Below are 21,438 nucleotides of genomic sequence, written 5' to 3'. Positions count from 1 at the left end.
TCCTCAAAGACCAACCCAGACTGCTGGAGACATTGGGCATTTCAGCGCTTTGCCCAGGCTGCTGCAGTGGTAAGAGAGATGGAAGCCAGACATATAGTGTAGCATGTTTACTGTGAACACACACATCCTGATATAGCGCAGAGATCTTTGGGTACAGCTTCCCCAGAGACTACAGACACAGACAAACCTGTACCATAAATACAGTCCTGCCCTATAGGCAGGACAAAGGAATACACTTGCTCTGGCAGATTGTCACTTTGCTGAAGAGGTGACATCACAGCCCCTGCCACTGCAGATGGGGAATCCTCTACCTGCAATGGCTCAGGAAGCAGGACCCCTGTAGTTACCATGCCTCTGGGCTTGTGCTTGATGCTCATTTACATAAATATATATTAAATAGTTTGTACTTTATTCACAATAGCGATTTCTCCTTATCAGTGCCTTACAAATAAAACCTGATTTGCTCAAAAAGCAGTTGCACTTTGTTTCTGTCACTGCAGGGCTCAGAGCTCAAACCTCATTCAGCCCTCAGGGACCAGAAAGACCCGTCTGTGTACCCGCCGTGCACCCCTCCTAGAGTGGGTACCATGCCCCTCCCTGCAGAATCCCAGCCCAAAGGGAACACACAAGGGTCAGCCACTGAAAGGGGTCCCCCCACAAGCAGTGGTCCCCAACCTGTCCCTGCAGTGCTCTAAGTAAAGCTTCTCATCCCACCCCCATTACCCTCTCTGTCCCATGCCCCCCGCCAGTGTTTCTCCCTACAATCAGACTTGCCTCTGTGCCCCCCCCCCCCACAACCATCCCCACCTGGGGGTGACTGACAGGCGAGGTGAGAGAAGCAGACAGTTACCAGACCTGGCAAGTGAAGCAGTCAGGCTGGGTAGGGGCAGCAGGGCCCACAGAAGGAAGGAGCTGGTTTGGCAGCAGGCAATGCCCAGTGTTACCTATTTTTCATTCAGTCACATAAAAGCCATTTCTGAACAGGCTTGTCATGAACCTGCAGGCTAGGATTTCTCCGTTCCAGAAGCCACCAGCTTACAAAGGCACTCTCATCACACCGATCGTGCACCCTTGCCAAGCCTCGGGATCATTCTCCTGCTTCCAAGGACACTGCAGCTTAACCAAGACCCTCAAGCTGCCCTCAAATCTCTTCCCCTGGTTTATTCCAACAGCCAGAGAGCAGGAGACCAACACCACAGTGCAGCTGGTCAGCACAAACATGCAGCTCTTGTATGTTCTGATGAGGCTTGTGGCTGCCACAATGCCCTTGTCTACCAGACCCTGTGCCCCTCTCCATGCAGACAGTGGGCTGACACCAGCTGCAGGCAGCAGGCACCTCCTTTGGCCTCATTACCCTGACAGCTGTGGACCCACCTCCCCTTCACTCCTGGTTCCAGTGCCGCTGAAAAAGCAAGCCAAAGCACTCCCTATGACTTCAGTGGGAGTTGCCCCTGCTCACCCAGGGCTGACTTTGTTTTCTATTTAAGGAAGGCAGGGATGCATGTCCCTTGTCAGGTGGTGACAAGCTGACTGGTGTCTCTGAACAGAACAGACTTTTCCCCTGTCCCTTGCATGATCCATAGACCAGTCTCCGATAGTCAGACCCTTGGAGTGCCAGCTGTGCTGAGCAGGGAGTGATGTAACATCTGCCCAGCGGGTTGACTGGAGGGCTAGAAACATTATGGAAGATATGGGCACAGCCGAGTCCACTCCACGACTGGGGAATCATACTGCTTCCAGACATTGACTGTCTCGGGGATTCTCTTTTCTTCCCAGCATGCTTGCCACAGAGGGAGATGCTAGTTCTGTAGCTCCTGCTGACTAGCAGGCTGCTCGTCCTCAACACTATTCTCACTGGACAGCTGTTGGTCCCGATACGGATGACTGGATGGATGCCGATCTGACACAGCATTATCTGTGGACAGCTCCTCTTCTTCCTTCTCCAGTATTTCCACCAGCTGCCCCTCACTTTGCTCCAACATCTGCATCACTGGCTCCTCCTCATCCAGCTCAGATGTCTCCCCTGGCACTAGTGGCCTGATCACATCTGGTTCTAACATCTCCCCAGCTGGCCCCTCTTCACCTGGATCTGACATCTTCCCAGACAGCCCTCTCTCACCTGGCTCCAGCTTCCCTTTCTCACCCAGCTCCCATGTTCCCCCAGCTGGCTTCTCCTCACCCTGCTCCAGCTCCACCAACTCATCTTTTTCAGGTGTCTCTCCAGACAGCCTGGTCTTGCCCAGCTCCAGTACCCTGGTCTTGCCCTGTTCTGGCATGTCCTCAGATGGTTCCTCCTTGCTTGGCTCTGGGACCTCCAAGAGCCCCGGCACCCTCATCAGGCCTTGTTCTGGCATCTCTCCCAGGGGGTTGTCTACCAAGGGCCCAGACCCACCCAGCTCCAACTCAAGTGCCTCCCCCAAGGGCTCCATCTCACTCTGTTCAGGGGGCTGGCAGTTCAGTCGCTCTTCACTTATTTGGGGACTGATGGAAGGTTTCTCAGTGAAGCCGAAGCGAGCGTAGATCTCCATTGAGGTCGGGGAGGAGGGGCCTGCACTGGAGACAGTGCTGGAAGGGCCACTGCTGTCTGCAAAGCAATTCCAGAAAACGTCAGACAAACACTTAGAGAGTCAGTACTTAGCTGAAAACCTCAGCCAGAGTCTGTGCCGAAAAGCCTATTAAATGGCACGTAGCACATTCTCAGACATCAGCATCTGACTGCTCCCTCCAATGGGAAGGCAGCATATCAGGGTTGGAAGGGACCTCAGGAGGTCATCTAGTCCAACCCCCTGCTCAAAGCAGTGGTAGCAGATGACAGAACAAGGAGTAATGGTCTCAAGTTGCAGTGGGGGAGATTTAGGTTGGATATTAGGAAAAAAAATTTTCACTAGGAGGGTGGTGAAACACTGGAATGCGTTACCTAGGGAGGTGGTGGAATCTCCTTCCTTAGAAGTTTTTAAGGTCAGGCTTGACAAAGCCCTGGCTGGGATGATTTAATTGGGGATCGGTCCTGCTTTGAGCAGGGGGTTGGACTAGATGACCTTCTGAGGTCCCTTCCAACCCTGATATTCTATGATTCTATGAAGAGCCACTTCTCTCTCTCTCAAAAGTACATCTGGCAATTCTGTACATAGTGGACGTAACTAGCATCGAGCCCAGGAATGGAAAGGGAAGAAAAATCAAGCCATTACATCCTTTTATTTATTTATACCCTTCTGCAGACTATAGGACTCCACTATCAAATATTATGTCCACTAAGTCCAAAAAATTGTAAGTGGGCCATAAACAAACAGATAGCCCAAATCCCATGTAGCTGCTCTGCACATTTTTCCCATAGGTACACTCCCTAAAGAGAGTGATGCCATTGGTCTTGTAGAGCATAATCTGAAGTCTGGGGTAGGACCCTTAGGCTATGGAATAGTCACCTTCTTTCATTTTGCAGTGGGTGAAAGGTGTGATATAGATTTTCTGAATTATTTTCTCCTGTTGGTAGATATTTTGATTGCCCATGACGCAGCAAGATTTGGCCATCATGTCTCCTTGGGATGCCATGGGACCAGAAACAAGGAAGTGCTAATTCATGAGCCCTGTCAACCCTAGATAAAAGATCGGTCGGGATCCCAGAACTCTAAGGGCTATCATGTCCTTGTGAAATGTGCATTAGGGATCCATTATGGATAGTGTCCGCCATGCAAACTTACTCCCGGATGAAGCTATCACTGAGAACCACGACTGCACTCCTGCTACAAAGAACAGGGATGCAGAATAAATATTTAAATAAGTGGACCAGTTAGATCTTGTTACATGTCAGATGTAGGTTCTAGCATGGATACAAGCTTAGGTGTACATAAAACTATGGCTTGCATATCAGAACCCAGCAAGACCATAGCATCTTACTGAGTTAAGAGCTGCTAACTGGGACTCAGACCTGCAGACAGATCGCCCTGTGGGAACTGTAACTTACTGAGGATTGAAGGGTTCCAGGGATCTGCGTCACCCTCAATACAGAATCTAAGGGCCTGTCTACGTGAACAATTAGTTTGCGGAAAGCTGGGGCCTACCCCACACTAGCCTGCTGTGGGCTAACTATGCATGGGGAGCCTGCTTACAGCCTAACAGTTCGTTAATGCCCTTTGCTCTAGTCCCATTTCAAAACTGACAGGATCAAAGAGCATTAACAAACCCAGAGCCCACATGGACATTGTCTGTGACAGGCTAGTGCGGGTGATTCACACCCCAGCTTGCCACAAACTAAATGTTTGCATAGACAAGCCCTAAGCTGTATCCTTGAGTCAGGGCCTCAGGAGCTCTGTGGCCAGGAGAACTAAAGTGTGCAGCAAAAAGTCTCTGGATTCAGGGGCATTCCAGAGTGGAAAGCTGCATATCTTAAATTTAAATTAAAAGGTATAGATTTTTAATTAAACTAAAAATAATTAATCCATTCAGTATAGTCACTCCTGGGTTACCATCTTGATGTTGTATTTAATATTACGCTTTCCCCCCATTTTCAGTTTTGAATATACCACATATTTCTGTGTTGTCAACACAAGTGCACCATGAGGTTGCCAGGGGAAGCTGGAGCTTGTGATGCTGGGGAGGCAGTTTGGAACTATGGACAAGCACTTTCGCTGGATGTTTGTTTAAAGTGATCAGTTATTAACTAGTTTAGTTTATCTCGTTGTAAATGTCAATGTTGTTAAGGTACCAAAGTGAAGAGCCCCTGGGGATGACTGTACCTGCACTATTGTTTCATGTCTGCCTGGTTCACACAGTTCCTATGTGGAAAGCAGAGATTCTGGAACAGGGTTCTCTGGCAAGGGGTGGATACCATGGCAAATTCCAAGGCTGCAGAACTGTGGAATTTCTGGGGCTCTGCCTTGAGCATGCCAACGGGGTGAATTTTTATCCCAGTTGCTCATAACTTGCTACTCCTTGTCCAGAATATATGAGGGTTACTTTGGCCACGTCTACACTAGCACTTAAACTTTTGTGGCTCAGGAGTGTGAAAAAACACATCCCTGAGTGACATGAATTTTGTCAGCATAAGCGCTTGTGTGCATGGTGCTATGTTGGTGGGAGACAGTCTCCCGTCGGCAAAACACAGCTAAACAAGCACCTTCACAGTGGTACAGCTGTGCTGCTCTAAGCTTGTAAGTGTTGACATGGCCTTACTTGTAACCAGAGAGGACTTGTGCCTCCTGGGGGGGCACAATGTGAAGGGGGGGGGCCAAGTGACCACCCCACGTGTCGCCTTTGGGAGGAACCTCCTCCCTGGGCTAGTTCAGTCAATCCTGCCAGCTCCTGGGGGGCTAGGGCTACAGCAGTGGGGAGCACATGTGCCTCTGGGCCTGGCTAGGAGCCCAGGGTATGGAAGCTGCAACTGGAAAATCATATTTTCCCTGCATCCGAGCAACATATCTAGCTCATTTTAAATAGTAACCCTTTTTAGTAGGCAATTTTCTAGAATTAAGCAGGACATTCTATACCAACGAAAACATGACTACTAAGAGTAGCCAATATCTGACAGCCCAGGCCATGAGATGAAGAGACTGAGGATCTGGATGAAGGATCCTGCCTTGTTGCTGTAACAAGAGATCCGGGCACAGAGGAAAATGCATGTAAAGCCCTGCTGGCAGCTGATGCAGATTCATGGACCGCTGTTGTCTCAGACAAGTTGAGGCAATCAATATAATTTTTGCCCTGTCCTGACATATCTTTGTCACCACTTTCTGAATCAAGGTGTGTTGGGGGGCCGGGGGGTACACAGAAGGCTCCTTCCCCAAAGTAGAGAGAAGGCATCTGAAATGGACTGACTGGCTGTCAAACAGGTCTACATCGGGATAACACCAACAGGGGAAGATGTCTTGCATACTTGGATCTTTCAGAGACCACTCGTGAATCTGAACTGTCCCTACTGAGGCTGCTAGCACATTGCTCTTGTCTGCTAAATGCAGGGCCATTAGATAGATCTTGTGAATCGCATAATCTGACCACCTTGGCACATACCTGGAAAGAACGAGGCCCCCCTTCCTTACTTGTGTAACGCACGGCAGGAGCGTTATCCAGTGCTCCCTGAACAGCCTTCCCACCTTTTATATGAAGAAGGAATGATCTGAGGGTCAAATGGGCTGGCTCTTAATTCCAAACACATTTTCTCAAAAAGCCCAGATTGTAAACCAGCGTAAATGAGCTGCCCATCCAGTGTTGGCTGCATCTGACGTTACTGTGACTGGGGGCGAAGGAAGATCGAACAGGACGCCTCAGAGTATTTGATCCGTTTGTCCATCACATCAGTGAATTTAGAACATCCTGAGGCCTGGTGACAAATATTTTCTGACTGTCCTGGCTAGGTATGTAGACCTGAGCCATCCAGTGCAGCACTGGTTTCATTCAGAGATGAGAAAACCGAGTTATGTAAGTGGTAGCTGCCGTCAAGCCCACTAGATCCAGGAAGATGATCACTTTCCAAGATTGGCAGGCTTGAATCCGCAAAGCCACTTGCTCCATTTTTAGAAACCTGTCCTCTGGAAGTAAAGTATTCCCTGCTACTGAGTCCAGCATAGAACCTATAAAAGGACTTCTGAGCTTGATAGAAATTGAATTTTTTGACATTAAGAAGCAGACCCAGATCCAAAAAGAGGGAGACTGTAACTGACAGACCCTCACATGTAGCACCTTTTAGCTACCAATCCTCCAAATACGGGTAAACAAAAATACCCCATCTTTTCAGATGTGTTGCTACCACAGAAAGGCATTTTTGAAAGACCCCTCACACTGTGGACAGGCTTAACGGGAGAACCTTGTACTGGAAATGGTACCCTGCCACCATTAAATGCAGACATTTTCGATGACTATGTCGGCTAGAGATATAGAAGTAAGCATCCTTTAAATTAAGAGTGGCAAACCAATCCATAACTGCAGGCGAGGTAATTATGAAGGCCAGGGTTACCAGAGGAATACACTGGGGCGGGATGGGGTGGGGGTTTCTTCCTCACCCATGCAGGTAGTCAGCCAAAACATGAGCTTTTAGAAACATTAGAAATAAACGAGCAGTGAGCCCCATGGCTGCTGAGCCCTGCCACCCACCATCACAAAAACCCAGTCACACAATCACATTTTTAAATTTGACCAGCTCTCTTAAAACTAATTAAGTTGTTTGCCCCACAGCTCCTATTGGGAGGCTGTTCCAGAGCCTCACTCCTTGGATGGTTAGAAGCCTTCTAATTTCCAGCCTGAATCTGTTCTTGTGCCAACATTATCTTTTGAGTTTAAATACTGCTTCATCCTCCCTGCTATATACTCCACGATGTACCTGTAGAGTAACCATACCCCCTCTCAGCCTTCGTTTTGCTAGACTAACCAAGCCAAGCTCTTCCAATCGCCTCTCAGAAGACAGGTCCTCCATTCCTCTGATCATCCTAATTGCTCTTCTCTACACCTGTTCCAGTTTGAATTCATCTTTCTTGAACAAGGGTAACCACATCTGTATTCCAAATGAGGTGTTACCAGCGCCTTGTACAATGGCATTAATACTTTTCTATCTCTACTGTAAATGCCTTATCTGATACATCCCTAGGACTGCATTTGTGGATTGACCCAAACTGATGCACCACCAAGAATGAAATATGCACGTGCAGCAAGAAAAGTAGGGCTTTGCTACAAGATAGAGGGTATGCAGGCAGTCTGAGGTCAGAAGAGCCTCAAAGTCCTTTTTGGGAGTGATCACCATCCTTCCCTCAGAGGGGAAGTTCTACCTTAAGCACCCCTGGATAGAATAGCCATATCCCTGGCAAGAGACTCTGCAGCAGCATCAGCCCTCTGTCAGTAACAGAGCCCTTTGGTTCTTCAGTGTTAAAGAGCCTGAGATGCTCTTGTTGATGTGTTTTCTCTTACCAGGCTTGTTCCATCATCCCTAGTCACCTCCTCCTCAGAGGGGCGCACGGGTGTTGGAGCCTCAAGGGAGGATTTTGTCAGAAGAAATTTACTCTAAGGCTCATTCTCAGGAGCCCACTCAGGTTGGACTGGAATAGTGGAAACAACCTGGCTGCACATAGCTTGAAATTTCTCAGGGGGAAATTTGCTGCATTTCCCCCACTCCCTGTTCAGATTCAGAGTCAGACAGCTCGCCTTTCTCAGTGGAGGAGGGGGGAGGAAGAGGAGTCCAGGCCTCATATCTCATGGATTTTTGTGTTTTTTCTTCCCTTTTTCTTCTTTTCTGATTTAACTTTTTTTAGTGCACTTTGGGAGCACAGAAGCTCTGCTGTGGCTTTGGTGTGGCTTTTATGGCTTGTCTTCCTTAGGGCCTGGAGCCCTCTGCAGAGGTCTGGCTCTGAATCCACTCCCTTTGGGGGGAGAGGGGACATGTTGTCAGAATCCTTCTGCTTGGCTTGGGAGGGAGGGAGGCAGGCAGACTGATTAGAAGCCCTGCTTCTTTCCTCAGGGCGCTGAGGACCCACTGAAGATTGTGGGGGTGGGGTGGGGGGGAGTTGTGGCCCCACAAACCTCCGCTCTTTGTTCTGCAGGGGTCCCCTTGGACTTCTCATGAGTCAAGTATTCAGGGTCCTACTTGCTTTTAGAGCCTTTCCTCGTCAGCACTGGGGTTCTTGGTCTATTTCCCCCCCAACGGATGTTGCGGCTGCCTTGGTGGGCAGAGGCTCCACCTGTCTGTCTGACTCCTAGCTCCGGGACCTAACAGATTGAGGGACGGAAAACTGGGCACCAGTCATCACCTACCAAGCCTAGGAAGGCTGCCTCACAAATAGAGCACTGCTTGAATTAAACCTCGTGCTTTCTGGGCTGCTCTGCCATAGCTGCAAGGGACAGAGGAGCCTGCAGGGAGACGCTGCAGAAGAGGCTCAGGGAGGGTTAAACCCTTGTGGGGTTAACTGAGCCAGGAAGGTGAGGGAATGTTGCGCCTCACTGCCCAAAAGCTGGGCAGAAGCTCCAATCGCAAAGGAAGTGCAAGAGCAACAGAAGCCATCAGCGTCTGTGGAGGAGGCAGCAGAGAATCTGTCAGCTAGTGAGAGCAGAGGGGGCACAGCCAGGGAGTGCAGACTCAAAATATTGAGCCACCTCTATGAGGGTGCAGTGAGAGAAGAACAGCCCAGACTCCAGAACTATGGGAGATGCCCGGCTACAGAATGTTCTGGTCTATTTCGGAGTGCAATATCTCATGAAAGAGGGCCATAGCCATGCCAGACTGCAAAGCACTGAAGGATTTTGGGTGAGCAATACCTGATTAGACAGGAGAGAATCTTGTTAATTAAGTCTAGGCTCTAGGATGCATGTTGCAATTTTATTTTATATGTAAAGCATGTTTCCAATAGTTCTACTTGCCGCCACTTGAATCTCTGTCCTTTATTAAATAAATGTAGCTACGTTTACAGTGAAATCAAGTATAAGTGCTATGTGATCAGTGGAGTGGTGATCTGAGGTGCAACTGATAAGCTGGGGTGTACTGTTTCTTTGGAAGTAGCAGGATGAATGCTGTCAGTGTCCATCGGACGGGGCAGGACACTCGGGGAGATATTCAGAGGGCTTGAGGGTTGGAGAGTGCACAGGAAGCATCATAACTAGGGCTGTTGATTAATCGCAGTTTACTCACGCGATTAAAAAAAATTATCGCGATTAATCGCACTGTTAAACAATAGAATACCAATTGAAAATTTATTAAATATTTTTGGGTGTTTTTCTGTATTTTCAGATATATGGATTTATATTACAAACACAGAATACAAAGTGCTCAGTGCTCGCTATACATTATTATTTTTATTACAAATATTTGCACTGTAAAAATGATAAAAGAAATAGTATTTTTCAATTCACCTCATACAAGTACCATAGTGCAATCTCTTTATTGTGAAAGTGTAACTTACAAATGTAGATTTTTTTTTTGTTACATAACTGCACTCAAAAACAAAACAATGTAAAACTTTAGAGTCTACAAGTCCACTCAATCCTACTTCTTGTTCAATCAATCTCTAAGACAAACAAGTTTGTTTACATTTATGGGGGATACTGCTGACTGCTTCTTATTTACAATGTCACCCGCAAGCGAGAACAGGCATTTGCAAGGCACTTTTGTAGCCGGTGTAGCAAGATATTTACGTGTTAGATATGCTAAACATTCATATGCCACTTCATGCTTCGGCCACCATTTTTGTGTGCCACCAAAAATCAACCTTCTGCTGGTGGCATCTGACTCAGATGATGAAAATGAACATGCATTGGTCTGCTCTGCTTTGGATCATTATCGAGCAGAACCCATCATCAGCATGGACGCATGTCCTCTGAAATGGTGGTTTAAGCATGAAGGGACATATGAATCTTTAGCGCATCTGGCACATAAATATCTTGCAATGCCGACTACAACAGTGCCATGAGAATGCCTGTTCTCACCTTCAGGTGATGTGAACAAGAAACAGACAGCATTATCTCCGGTAAATGTAAACAATTTTGTTTGTCTGAGCGATTGGCTGAACAAGAAGTAGGACTAAGTGGACTTGTAGGCTCTAAAGTTTTACATTGTTTTATTTTTGAATGCAGTTATTTTTTGTACATAAGTCTACATTTCTATGTTCAACCTTCATGATAAAGAGATTGCACTACAGTACTTGTATTAGGTGAATTTTGAAAAATACTATTTCTTTTGTTTTTTACAGTGCAAATATTTGAAATAAAAAATATAGTGAGCACTGTACACTTTGTATTCTGTGTTGTAATTGAAATCAATATATTTGAAAATGTAGAAAACATCCAAAAATATTTAAATAAATGATATTCTATTATTGTTTAACAGTGCAATTAATCACACAATTTTTTTAATCGCTCGACAGCCCTAGTCATAACTATACTGCACTTAAACTACTTTATACTAAAAACTAAACTGTAAACTAACAAGGGACTGGAGTGGTTCAACTCCATCTGGCATAGCAGCTGTTCCCCTACATAGCTCCTCTGAGAGGAAGAGTTTAAGGGGGCACGTGTGCTCTAACGAGCATTGCTTAGAGAAGTTTCTACCATTAGGTGCCAACAGGTGATGCAATACCCGTAAGTGGGAATATGCAATGCCACTTGAATACTGATTTTTCATCAGCATCTCCTGAAGTAGCTAGGCTGCTAAGCTCAGAGAAAATAAAAACCTGATGGCACCTGAAACCTCGAAAACCCACATCTTATTCTAGGTTGGCAGGACCAGACTCCAGGATCCAGATTGCAAGGGTTCACACCTGCCTGTCCCTGCCCCGGATAGGTAAGTAGATGTGTCAGAGGAGGGAGGAGTCTGTCTCCCTGGAAGGGTTTTTTTAGATCTGGAAGTCCTGAGAATGCCACAAGAACAGGGGAGCATGGCTGCTGTGCAAACTGCCAGGATGAGAACCCCACCTGCTCACCTCCGTGGCCTCCCTCAGCCTCACCTTTTTGGCACACAGAGCCTTCCGGCTTTGTCCAGTGGCCTGGGATTTATGACGGTCAAGAGCTGTAGGTAGAGCAGGGACACTATGCTTTAGCCCTGCTTGCCTCAGTCTTTGACTCCATACTGAGTTGCTAGAGAGTACAGAAGGAAGAAAGCCCCAGTTTCATGACAACAAAGCCAATAAAATAAAGCCAGTACCTAGCCCAAAGGAGAGAGGTCTATTTGCTCAAAATCTGGTGTGATGAGGAGAATTCCGCGTTAGATATGACCAGGAGCAGAACAAAGGCATGAACCTTGGAGGTGTAACTTTTGGGAAGAAGGTCCTAGCCCTGCCCTCCTGCTGTGAGCTCCAAGGAGCATAAGGGAGAGGAGACTCCCATCCCCAGCAAGGACAGAAATGCCGGACGTACTTTTGACCTCTGCGTAACAGGGAAAAGACTCAAACAAAGGACCTAGAAGTGAGATGAACCTTATTTTCAAATGCAATCACAGTCACTGTGAGAAGTGCTGCCCCTTACAACAGAGTGGAGGGAGCGTCCTGGCCTCAGCCACCCTTAGAAGGAGTGGGTGAATGAGGTGCAGTGAAAGCACTGGATGGAGACTCAAGAGTTTTGCATTCCTGTTCCTAGTTTTGTCACTGGCTTGCTCTGTAACCCGGTGTGAAACCTGTCTCCTCTCTGGGGCCCCAAGGGGTTAATACCACCCATCTGCCCCAAAGAGGTTGTGAAGCTCAGCTGTGGCTGTGATGAGTGACAAAGAAAAGCCTACAACTAAAATAGTAAAGAAGGGAACACTGTGGCCTCCTGGATCGAAAGGCACAGCTATTTGTGAGGGAGAATCAGACACATAAGAGGTGTTTCCATCTCTAAGGTGCCATCCAGTCCATCCCCACACTCAGGGGACAGTGCAGGAGTGGCCCTGACAGTATCCTTGGGGAGACTCTGTCCACTAGAGTTGTTAATGTGTCAGTGACAGAGCTTCCACCCCTTCTCTTGCAGGACTTTTTGGTAGATGGATATCTTTCTCCTTCAGGAAGATTTTCCCAATACAGTAGACAGGCTACATGTTTTCTTTGTACTCAATTATATCCCATTTCTCCCAGGTCTATCCCTGGAACTCCCCTAAGCAATTCCTCTCCTGCCTGCAAACCCTCCAAGCCCATTATCTTGGCATCCCGCTGCAGCCACCATTTAGCCCAGCTACCACAAATCAATCCCTCCATAAAAGAAAGGAAACACTCACACCATGGCGGTTTGTCAGAGCGCTGGCGCAATGGCAGAGATGAGGATGAGAGGATTCTCTGAGGCATGAAGGGGTCACCGGGTGTCTGGCTTCCAATCATGGAATCAAACAGAGCTTGAAGAGACAGAACATCCATATGAGGCCACACAAATTCCATCAACCACATGGATTAACACCCCAGAGTGGAAAATACCAGGCTGCTGCTCCAGCCAAAACAGAATCTAGGCCCTCTGCAGATCTACAAGCAACCTGTAGTGCCCACTCCCACCTGCAGTTAGAAGCTACTTTTGATTGATTGCCTCTTATATCTCACATAACCATGCAGGGCCACCCATGAATCACCTCACTGGACCAGCAGGCTCTGGAGCAGTTACTCTAACTGGCATTTATTACTAGCCTTAACCTTTTCAATCTGCCCCTCTATTCTACAAGGAGGACAGAGGATAAACAGGACTTCACAGTGTCCTGGCCAGCCCCACTGCCCGCCAATGGATCTTCCACTGCTCCTGTTGTCCTCCTCCTTTTCGCAGGATCTCAGGGATTGCCAGACCCTCCCCCACCATTACCTGTGGATGCTCGAGAATGCGAGTTGCTGTAACTCCTGCACACAGATGTCAGGAACTCATTGACCTGTCGCAAAGAGAGGGAGTTGTGCAGGGTCTCCAGTGGGTAAATGGTGGGAACCATGGAGCAGCCTTCAAAACCTGCAAAAAACCCAGGCAGAAAATAAATACAGCAGACAGTGACTTGGTTGCATGCAGGATCATTCACCATTGAGAGGGAAGCAGTCGCCCAAACCAGACAAGGTGGGCCCACTATGAACCCCAGACCCAAATTCACCTCATCTAGGCCAGGAAAATTGTCACTAAGCAAAAACAAGCCTAAGAGCATGAGCACAGGCATGCACAGCCAGAGGGGGGAGCACACATCACCTCTCTGCTGCCCAGTTTGTGGCCATTTTACTAAATTACTGGCATTTGTTTGGTTGTTGTGGAAGAATTCATCATGTGCCCAACAGCTCATAGCAGCCCCTCTGGAGAAAGTCAGCAAAACGGCTCCCATTTCTGGTGCCTTAAGTTTGTGATGAGACTTTTTCTCTGTCCTAAAATGTGCCTCGCCCCCATAACACCATTTAACTAAAGAAACAGTGAACTACAAACTGAAGGCAAGCAGCAGCAGCAGCTGCCCATTCCCACAAAGACCTGCTGGCGCCCCCTCTTGCCCACATGGGCCTGGCAGGGTTTCCCACGAACAAAAGGAGGCTGCACTAGAGCCCAGTTCCTCCCTGGCACCTCTCACAAACTTCTACCCTCTCAATTCCAGTAGCCACCAAATCCAATGCTACAGGGCCAGGCATTTCACAAGACACTCACTCACTGGGCTGCCCTTGCTCAAATCTCACACCCAGCAGGGATGCAGGAGTCCCCATGAGACGACATTTCTGGCCCCAGAGCCACTATAACACTATGGCAGAGGGCAACAATGCTGTCTCTCTTCTCGACCCTCCTTCGTCCCCCTCTATGGGCTTTAAGCCAGCGCAGAACTGCTAGCGGCAGGAAGGAGGCTGACGGGAAGAGACCAAGGCAGAATGGGGGAAGCTGTTCCAGGCATTCCTGCCTCCATGTTCCCTTCACCCTCTTTCTAGGCTGTCCCAGGTTCCCATCCCCCACTTCAATACTGCCCATTCACCCCAGCTCCTCCAAGCTGCCTTGGAAAGTTCCTGCCTCTCCCAACACCTGCCCCCTCTGATCCTGAGAGGGACTCAGTAATTTGTCCTCACTGATGAAAAATGTCATGCATGGAGCTGCTAAAAACCCTGAAAGCAGTGGAAAGCCATGTATCTACTGAGAGACTTCTGGAGGCTGCTTGGTGTAGTTACAATTCCAACAGCTCTGTGCTGCAATGGCCCATCCGTGTTTTGGTGTGGTCAGGTCATCTAACCCATGCCTGCAAGGCACCAGCTAAGGAGAACAAGTATTTGCGCATGCACAATCATCTTCCAGGCTGACAGGAGCACCTCACATGAAGATGCCACAGCCTGGTGCACTCTCACCCTGCAACCTTTCAAGAAGACAGACCAGCAGAGCTGCACTCTGCAACCCTACTGCAGGTGCACACCCAGCCACAGTGACTAACAGTGCCCAAAGGCTTCCCAGACATCTCCCAAAACAGAGAGGAGAGGTTTCCCCATGCCAAGGAGCTTACAAACAAAATTTAGACAAGATGTGAGAGGGGTAACACAACAGCCACAAGAGGAGAGGATACCTCACATTACACTGCTTCCAAGCAAGGTCTAGTGGAATGAGCAAGGGCTTTTCATGGGACGGTCGAGGAAGCAGATGTCTCCATTTGATAAAAAGAAAAGGAGTACTTGTGACACCTTAGAGACTAACAAATTTATTTGAGCATAAGCTTTCGTGAGCTACAGCTCACTTCATCGGATGCATACAGTGGAAAATACAGTGGGGAGATTTACATACACAGAGAACATGAAACAATGGGTGTTACCATACACACTGTAAAGAGAGTGATCACTTAAGGTGAGCTATTCATAGAATATCAGGGTTGGAAGGGACCTCAGGAGGTCATCTAGTCCAACGCCCTGCTCAAAGCAGGACTGATCTCCAATTAAATCATCCCGGCCAGGGCTTTGACCTTAAAAACTTCTAAGGAAGGAGATTCCACCACCTCCCTAGGTAACGCATTCCAGTGTTTCACCACGCTCCTAGTGAAAAAGTTTTTCCTAATATCCAACCTAAATCTCCCCCACTGCAACTTGAGACCATTACTCCTTGTTCTGTCATCTGCTACTGCTGAGAACAGTCTAGAGCCATCCTCTTTGGAACCCCCTTTCAGGTAGCTGAAAGCAGCTATCAAATCCCCCCTCATTCTTCTCTTCCATAGACTAAACATCCCCAGTTCCCTCAGCCTCTCCTCATAACTCATGTGTTCCAGTCCCCTAATCATTTTTGTTGCCCTCCGCTGGACTCCTTCCAATTTTTCCACATCCTTCTTGTAGTGTGGGGCCCAAAACTGGACACAGTACTTCAGATGAGGCCTCACCAGTGTCGAATAGAGGGGAACGATCACGTCCCTCGATCTGCTGGCAATGCCCCTACTTATACATCCCAAAATGCCATTGGCCTTCTTGGCAACAAGGGCACACTGTTGACTCATATCCAGCTTCTCGTCCACTGTAACCCCTAGGTCCTTTTCTGCAGAACTGCTGCCAAGCCATTCGGTCCCTCATCTGTAGCGGTGCATTGGATTCTTCCGTCCTAAGTGCAGGACTCTGCACTTGTCCTTGTTGAACTTCATCAGACTTCTTTTGGCCCAATCCTCCAATTTGTCTAGGTCCCTCTGTATCCTATCCCTACCCTCCAGCGTATCTACCTCTCCTCCCAGTTTAGTGTCATCTGCAAACTTGCTGAGGGTGCAATCCACACCATCCTCCAGATCATTTATGAAGATATTGAACAAAACCGGCCCCAGGACCGACCTTTGGGGAACTCCACTTGATATCGGCTGCCAACTAGACAATGGAGCCATTGATCACTACCCGTTGAGCCTGAGAATTTAGCCAGCTTTCTATCCACCTTATAGTCCATTCCTCCAGCCCATACTACTTTAACTTGCTGGCAAGAATACTGTGGGAGACCATGTCAAAAGCTTTGCTAAAGTCAAGGAACAATAAGTCCACTGCTTTCCTTTCATCCACAGAGCCAGTTATCTCATCATAGAAGGCAATTAGATTAGTCAAGCATGACTTGCCCTTGGTGAATCCATGCTGACTGTTCCTGATCACTTTCCTCTCCTCTAAGTGCTTTAGAATTGATTCCTTGAGGACCTGCTCCATGATTTTTCCAGGGACTGAGGTGAGGCTGACTGGCCTGTAGTTCCCAGGATCCTCCTTCTTCCCTTTTTTAAAGATGGGCACTACATTAGCCTTTTTTCAGTCGTCCGGGACCTCCCCCGATCGCCATGAGATTTCAAAGATGATGGCCAATGGCTCTGCAATCACATCCGCCAACTCCTTTAGCACTCTCGGATGCAACGCATCCGGCCCCATGGACTTGTGCACATCCAGCTTTTCTAAATAGTCCCAAGCCACTTCTTTCTCCACAAAGGGCTGGTCACCTCCTCCCCATGCTGTGCTGCCCAGTGCAGTAGTCTGGGAGCTGACCTTGTTCGTGAAGACACAGGCAAAAAAAGCATTGAGTACATTAGCTTTTTCCACATCCTCTGTCACTAGGTTGGCCTCCCTCATTCAGTAAGGGGCCCACACTTTCCTTGACTTTCTTCTTGTTGTTAACATACCGGAAGAAACCCTTCTTGTTACTCTTAACATCTCTCGCTAGCTGCAACTCCAGGTGTGATTTGGCTTTCCTGATTTCACTCCTGCATGCCCAAGCAATATTTTTATACTCATCCCTGGTTATTTGTCCAATCTTCCACTTCTTGTAAGCTTCTTTTTTGTATTTAAGATCAGCAAGGATTTCACTGTTAAGCCAAGCTGGTCACCTGCCATATTTACTATTCTTTCTACACATCGGGATGGTTTGTCCCTGTAACCTCAATAAGGATTCTTTAAAATACAGCCAGCTCTCCTAGTCTCCTTTCCCTCTCATGTTATTCTCCCAAGGGATCCTGCCCATCCGTTCCCCGAGGGAGTCAAAGTCTGCTTTTCTGAAGTCCAGGGTCTGTATTCTGCTGCTTTCCTTTCTTCCTTGTGTCAGGATCCTGAGCTTGACCATCTCATGGTCACTGCCTCCCAGGTTCCCATCCACTTTTGCTTCCCCTACTAATTCTTCCCAGTTTGTGAGCAGCAGGTCAAGAAGAGTTCTGCCCCTAGTTGGTTCCTCCAGTACTTGCACCAGGAAATTGTCCCCTACATTTTCCAAAAACTTCCTGGATTGTCTGTGCACTGCTGTATTGCTCTCCCAGCAGATATCAGGGTGACTGAAGTCTCCCATGAGAACCAGGGCGTGCGATCTAGTAACTTCTGCGAGTTGCCGGAAGAAAGCCTCGTCCACCTCATCCCCCTGGTCCGGTGGTCTATAGTAGACGCCCACCACGACATCACCCTTATTGCTCACACTTCTAAACTTAATCCAGAGACTCTCAGGTTTTTCTGCAGTTTCGTACCAGAGCTCTAAGCAGTCATACTGCTCCCTTACATACAGTGCAACTCCCCCACCTTTTCTGCCCTGCCTGTCCTTCCTGAACAGCTTATATCCATCCATGACAGTACTCCAGTCATGTGAGATATCCCACTAAGTCTCTGTTATTCCAATCACATCATAATTCCTTGACTTTGCGAGGACTTCCAGTTCTCCCTGCTTGTTTCCCAGGCTTCGTGCATTTGTGTATATTACCAGCTAGAGAGCGGGGGGAGCTTTTTGTAGTGATAATCAAGGTGGGCCATTTCCAGCAGTTGACGAGAACGTCTGAGGAACAGTGGGGGGTGGAGGGGTGGAATAAACATGGGGAAATAGTTTTACTTTGTGTAATGACCCATCCACTCCCAGTCTCTATTCAAGCCTAAGTTAATTGTATCCAGTTTGCAAATTAATGCCAATTCAGCAGTCTCTCGTTGGAGTCTGTTTTTGAAGTTTTTTTGTTGAAGTATTAACACTTTTAGGTCTGTAATCGCGTGACCAGAGAGATTGAAGTGTTCTCCGACTGGTTTTTGAATGTTATAATTCTTGACGTCTGATTTGTGTCCATTTATTCTTTTACGTAGAGACTGTCCAGTTTGACCAATGTACATGGCAGAGGGGCATTGGTGGCACATGATGGCATAGATCACATTGGTAGATGTGCAGGTGAACGAGCCTCTGATAGTGTGGCTGATGTTATTAGGCCCTATGATGGTGTCCCCTGAATAGATATGTGGACACAGTTAGCAACGGGTTTTGTTGCAAGGATAGGTTCCTGGGTTAGTGGTTCTGTTGTGTGGTTGCTGGTGAGTATTTGCTTCAGGTTGGGGGGCTGTCTGTAAGCAAGGACTAGCCTGTCTCCCAAGATCTGTGAGAGTGATGGGTCGTCCTTCAGGATAGGTTGTAGATCCTTGATGATACCATGTTCTCTGTGTATATAAATGTCCCCACTGTATTTTCCACTGTATGCATCCAATAAAGTGAGCTGTAGCTCACGAAAGCTTATGCTCAAATAAATGTTAGTCTCTAAGGTGCCAAAAGTACTCCTTTTCTTTTTGCGAATACAGACTGACACGGTCCATTTGATAGTTTCTCATAGGCATCATGGTAGAAGTGGATTGTGAAAAGGGATTGAATGGGGAGGGCATGCCTTGCAGGCCAGCTCAGGGAGGGTATTCCATGCATAGCAGCAGCAGATGAAAAGAGAGGGCAGGAGTTCTTATAGATCCCAAGGCCAGAAGGGACCATTGTGACCATCTAGCCTGACCTCCTGCAACTGCCCCCGAATAATCCCTAGATCACAGCTTTTAGAAAACCATGCAGTCTTGATTTAAAAATCGTCAGGGATGGAGAGTTCACCACAACCCTTGGGAAACTGTTCCAGTGGTTAATTACTCTCACCTTTAAAAAAAAAAAAAAAATCACACCTTATCTCCAGTCTGAATTTGTCTAGCTTCCACTTCCAGCCACTGGCTCTTGTTATACCTGTCTTTGCTAGACTCAAGAGCCCACTACTTAATATCTGACCCCATGTAGGTACTTATAGATGGTGATCAAGTCACCCTTTAACTTATCTTAGCCTTCCTTGTCTCCTGTAATTATCTAGTTAGCTTAACAAAGAGAAGTTTATTTGTGGCCTTTACATGAACACAATAGTGTGAGGTCCTAGCTTCCACATACACTGTCCCCAGCCAATGGCTCTCATTGCAGACTGCAAGGAAAGAGGAGTCCCCATGGTCTATGACCACTCTGACCCCACAGCTGAAACTACTAAGAGGGAAATTCAATGCCAGGGAGATCGCACCATGATCTCAACAATTTCCATCCCACCATCAACCTCAGCCTGGACCAGTCCACACAAGAGATCCACTTCCTGGACACTATGCTGCTAATAAGCGATGGTCACATAAACACCACCCTAAACCGGAAACCTACTGACCACTATGCCTACCTACATGCCTCCAGCTTTCATCCAGACCACACCACACGATCCATTGTCTACAGCCAAGCTCTACGATACAATTGCATTTGCTCCAACCCCTCAGACAGAGACAAACACCTACAAGATCTCTATCAAGCGTTCTTACAACTACAATACCTACCTGCTGAAGTGAAGAAACAGATTGACAGAGCCAGAAGAGTATCCAGAAGTCACTTACTACAGGACAGGCCCAACAAAGAAAGTAACAGAACGCCACTAGCTGTCACCTTCAGCCCCCAACTAAAATCTCTCCAACGCCTCATCAAGGATCTACAACCTATCCTGAAGGACGACCCATCACTCTCACAGATCTTGGGAGACAGGCTAGTCCTTGCTTACAGACATTGCTGAAGCAAATACTCACCAGCAACCACACACCACACAACAGAACCACTAACCCAGGAACCTATCCTTGCAACAAAGCCCTTTGCCAACTGTGTCCACATATCTATTCAGGGGTCACCATCATAGGGCCTAATAACATCAGCCACACTATCAGAGGCTCGTTCACCTGCACATCTACCAATGTAATATATGCCATCATGTGCCAGCAATGCCCCTCTGCCATGTACACTGGTCAAACTGGACAGTCTCTACGTAAAAGAATAAATGGACACAAATCAGACGTCAAGAATTATAACATTCAAAAACCAGTCGGAGAACACTTCAATCTCTCTGGTCACGCGATTACAGACCTAAAAGTGTTAATACTTCAACAAAAAAACTTCAAAAACAGACTCCAACGAGAGACTGCTGAATTGGCATTAATTTGCAAACTGGATACAATTAACTTAGGCTTGAATAGAGACTGGGAGTGGATGGGTCATTACACAAAGTAAAACTATTTCCCCATGTTTATTCCATCCCTCCACCCCTCACTGTTCCTCAGACGTTCTTGTCAACTGCTGGAAATGGCCCACCTTGATTATCACTACAAAAGGCTCTCCCCCGCCCACCCCCGGCTCTCCTGCTGGTAATAGCTCACCTTACCTGATCACTCTCCTTACAGTCTGTATGGTAACACCATTGTTTCATGTTCTCTGTGTATATAAATCTCCCCACTGTATTTTCCACTGCATGCATCCGATGAAGTGAGCTGTAGCTCACGAAAGCTTATGCTCAAATAAATTTGTTAGTCTCTAAGGTGCCACAAGTACTCCTTTTCTTTTTGCTTATGTCGCTTATCTATCTTGGCTCCTCTATGATGCCTAAGTATTACTAAAGATCTTAATTATTATTTGCAGGCAGGAGCGTCTAGAGCCCCAATCAAGAATCAGGGCCCCAAGTGCTAACCTCTTTACAGATACACACATAACAAAGATGGGCCCTGCCCCTGAGCTACAATCTAAGTCAGAGGCGGGCAAACTATGGCCTGCGGGCCACACCCGGCCCGTGGAACTGTCCTACCTGGCCCCTGAACTCCTGGCCTGGGAGGGTAGCCCCCGGCCCCTTCCCCGCTTTTCCCCCTCCTCCACAGCCCTGTCACCGGGCAGGCGGCACTCTGGGCAGTGGGGCTGCGCGCTCACGTAGGGCAGCGCGTCTGGCTCCAGCCAGGCGGCACAGCTCCAGACATGCTGCTCTGAGCAGCATGGTAAGGTGGCCGGGGCCAGGGGGTTGGATATGGGGCGGGGGTCCCGGGGGGCAGT

The 21,438-nt window shown here is 47.7% G+C and overlaps 1 protein-coding gene across 11 annotated transcripts in view; it reads right to left on the bottom strand.

The window, feature by feature from the left end:
- Positions 1-748: 748 nt before the first annotated feature.
- The window catches only part of PPIP5K1 (diphosphoinositol pentakisphosphate kinase 1), a 143,591-nt gene continuing 122,901 nt past the window's right edge, over positions 749-21,438 (bottom strand). For all 11 annotated transcript variants that reach the window (XM_073304631.1, XM_073304633.1, XM_073304630.1 and 8 more), the window contains 3 exons: positions 13,219-13,356; positions 12,653-12,766; positions 749-2,584 (listed from right to left, as the gene is read on the bottom strand). In XM_073304631.1, the coding sequence (XP_073160732.1) occupies positions 1,800-2,584; positions 12,653-12,766; positions 13,219-13,356 (1,037 nt within the window). In that variant the 3' untranslated portion in view covers positions 749-1,799. The remainder of the gene's footprint in view (positions 2,585-12,652; positions 12,767-13,218; positions 13,357-21,438) is intronic.

This window comes from Lepidochelys kempii, chromosome 10, assembly GCF_965140265.1.
Source record: "Lepidochelys kempii isolate rLepKem1 chromosome 10, rLepKem1.hap2, whole genome shotgun sequence".
Taxonomy (NCBI): Eukaryota; Metazoa; Chordata; order Testudines; family Cheloniidae; genus Lepidochelys; species Lepidochelys kempii.
This window is presented reverse-complemented; position numbering and strand designations above follow the sequence as displayed.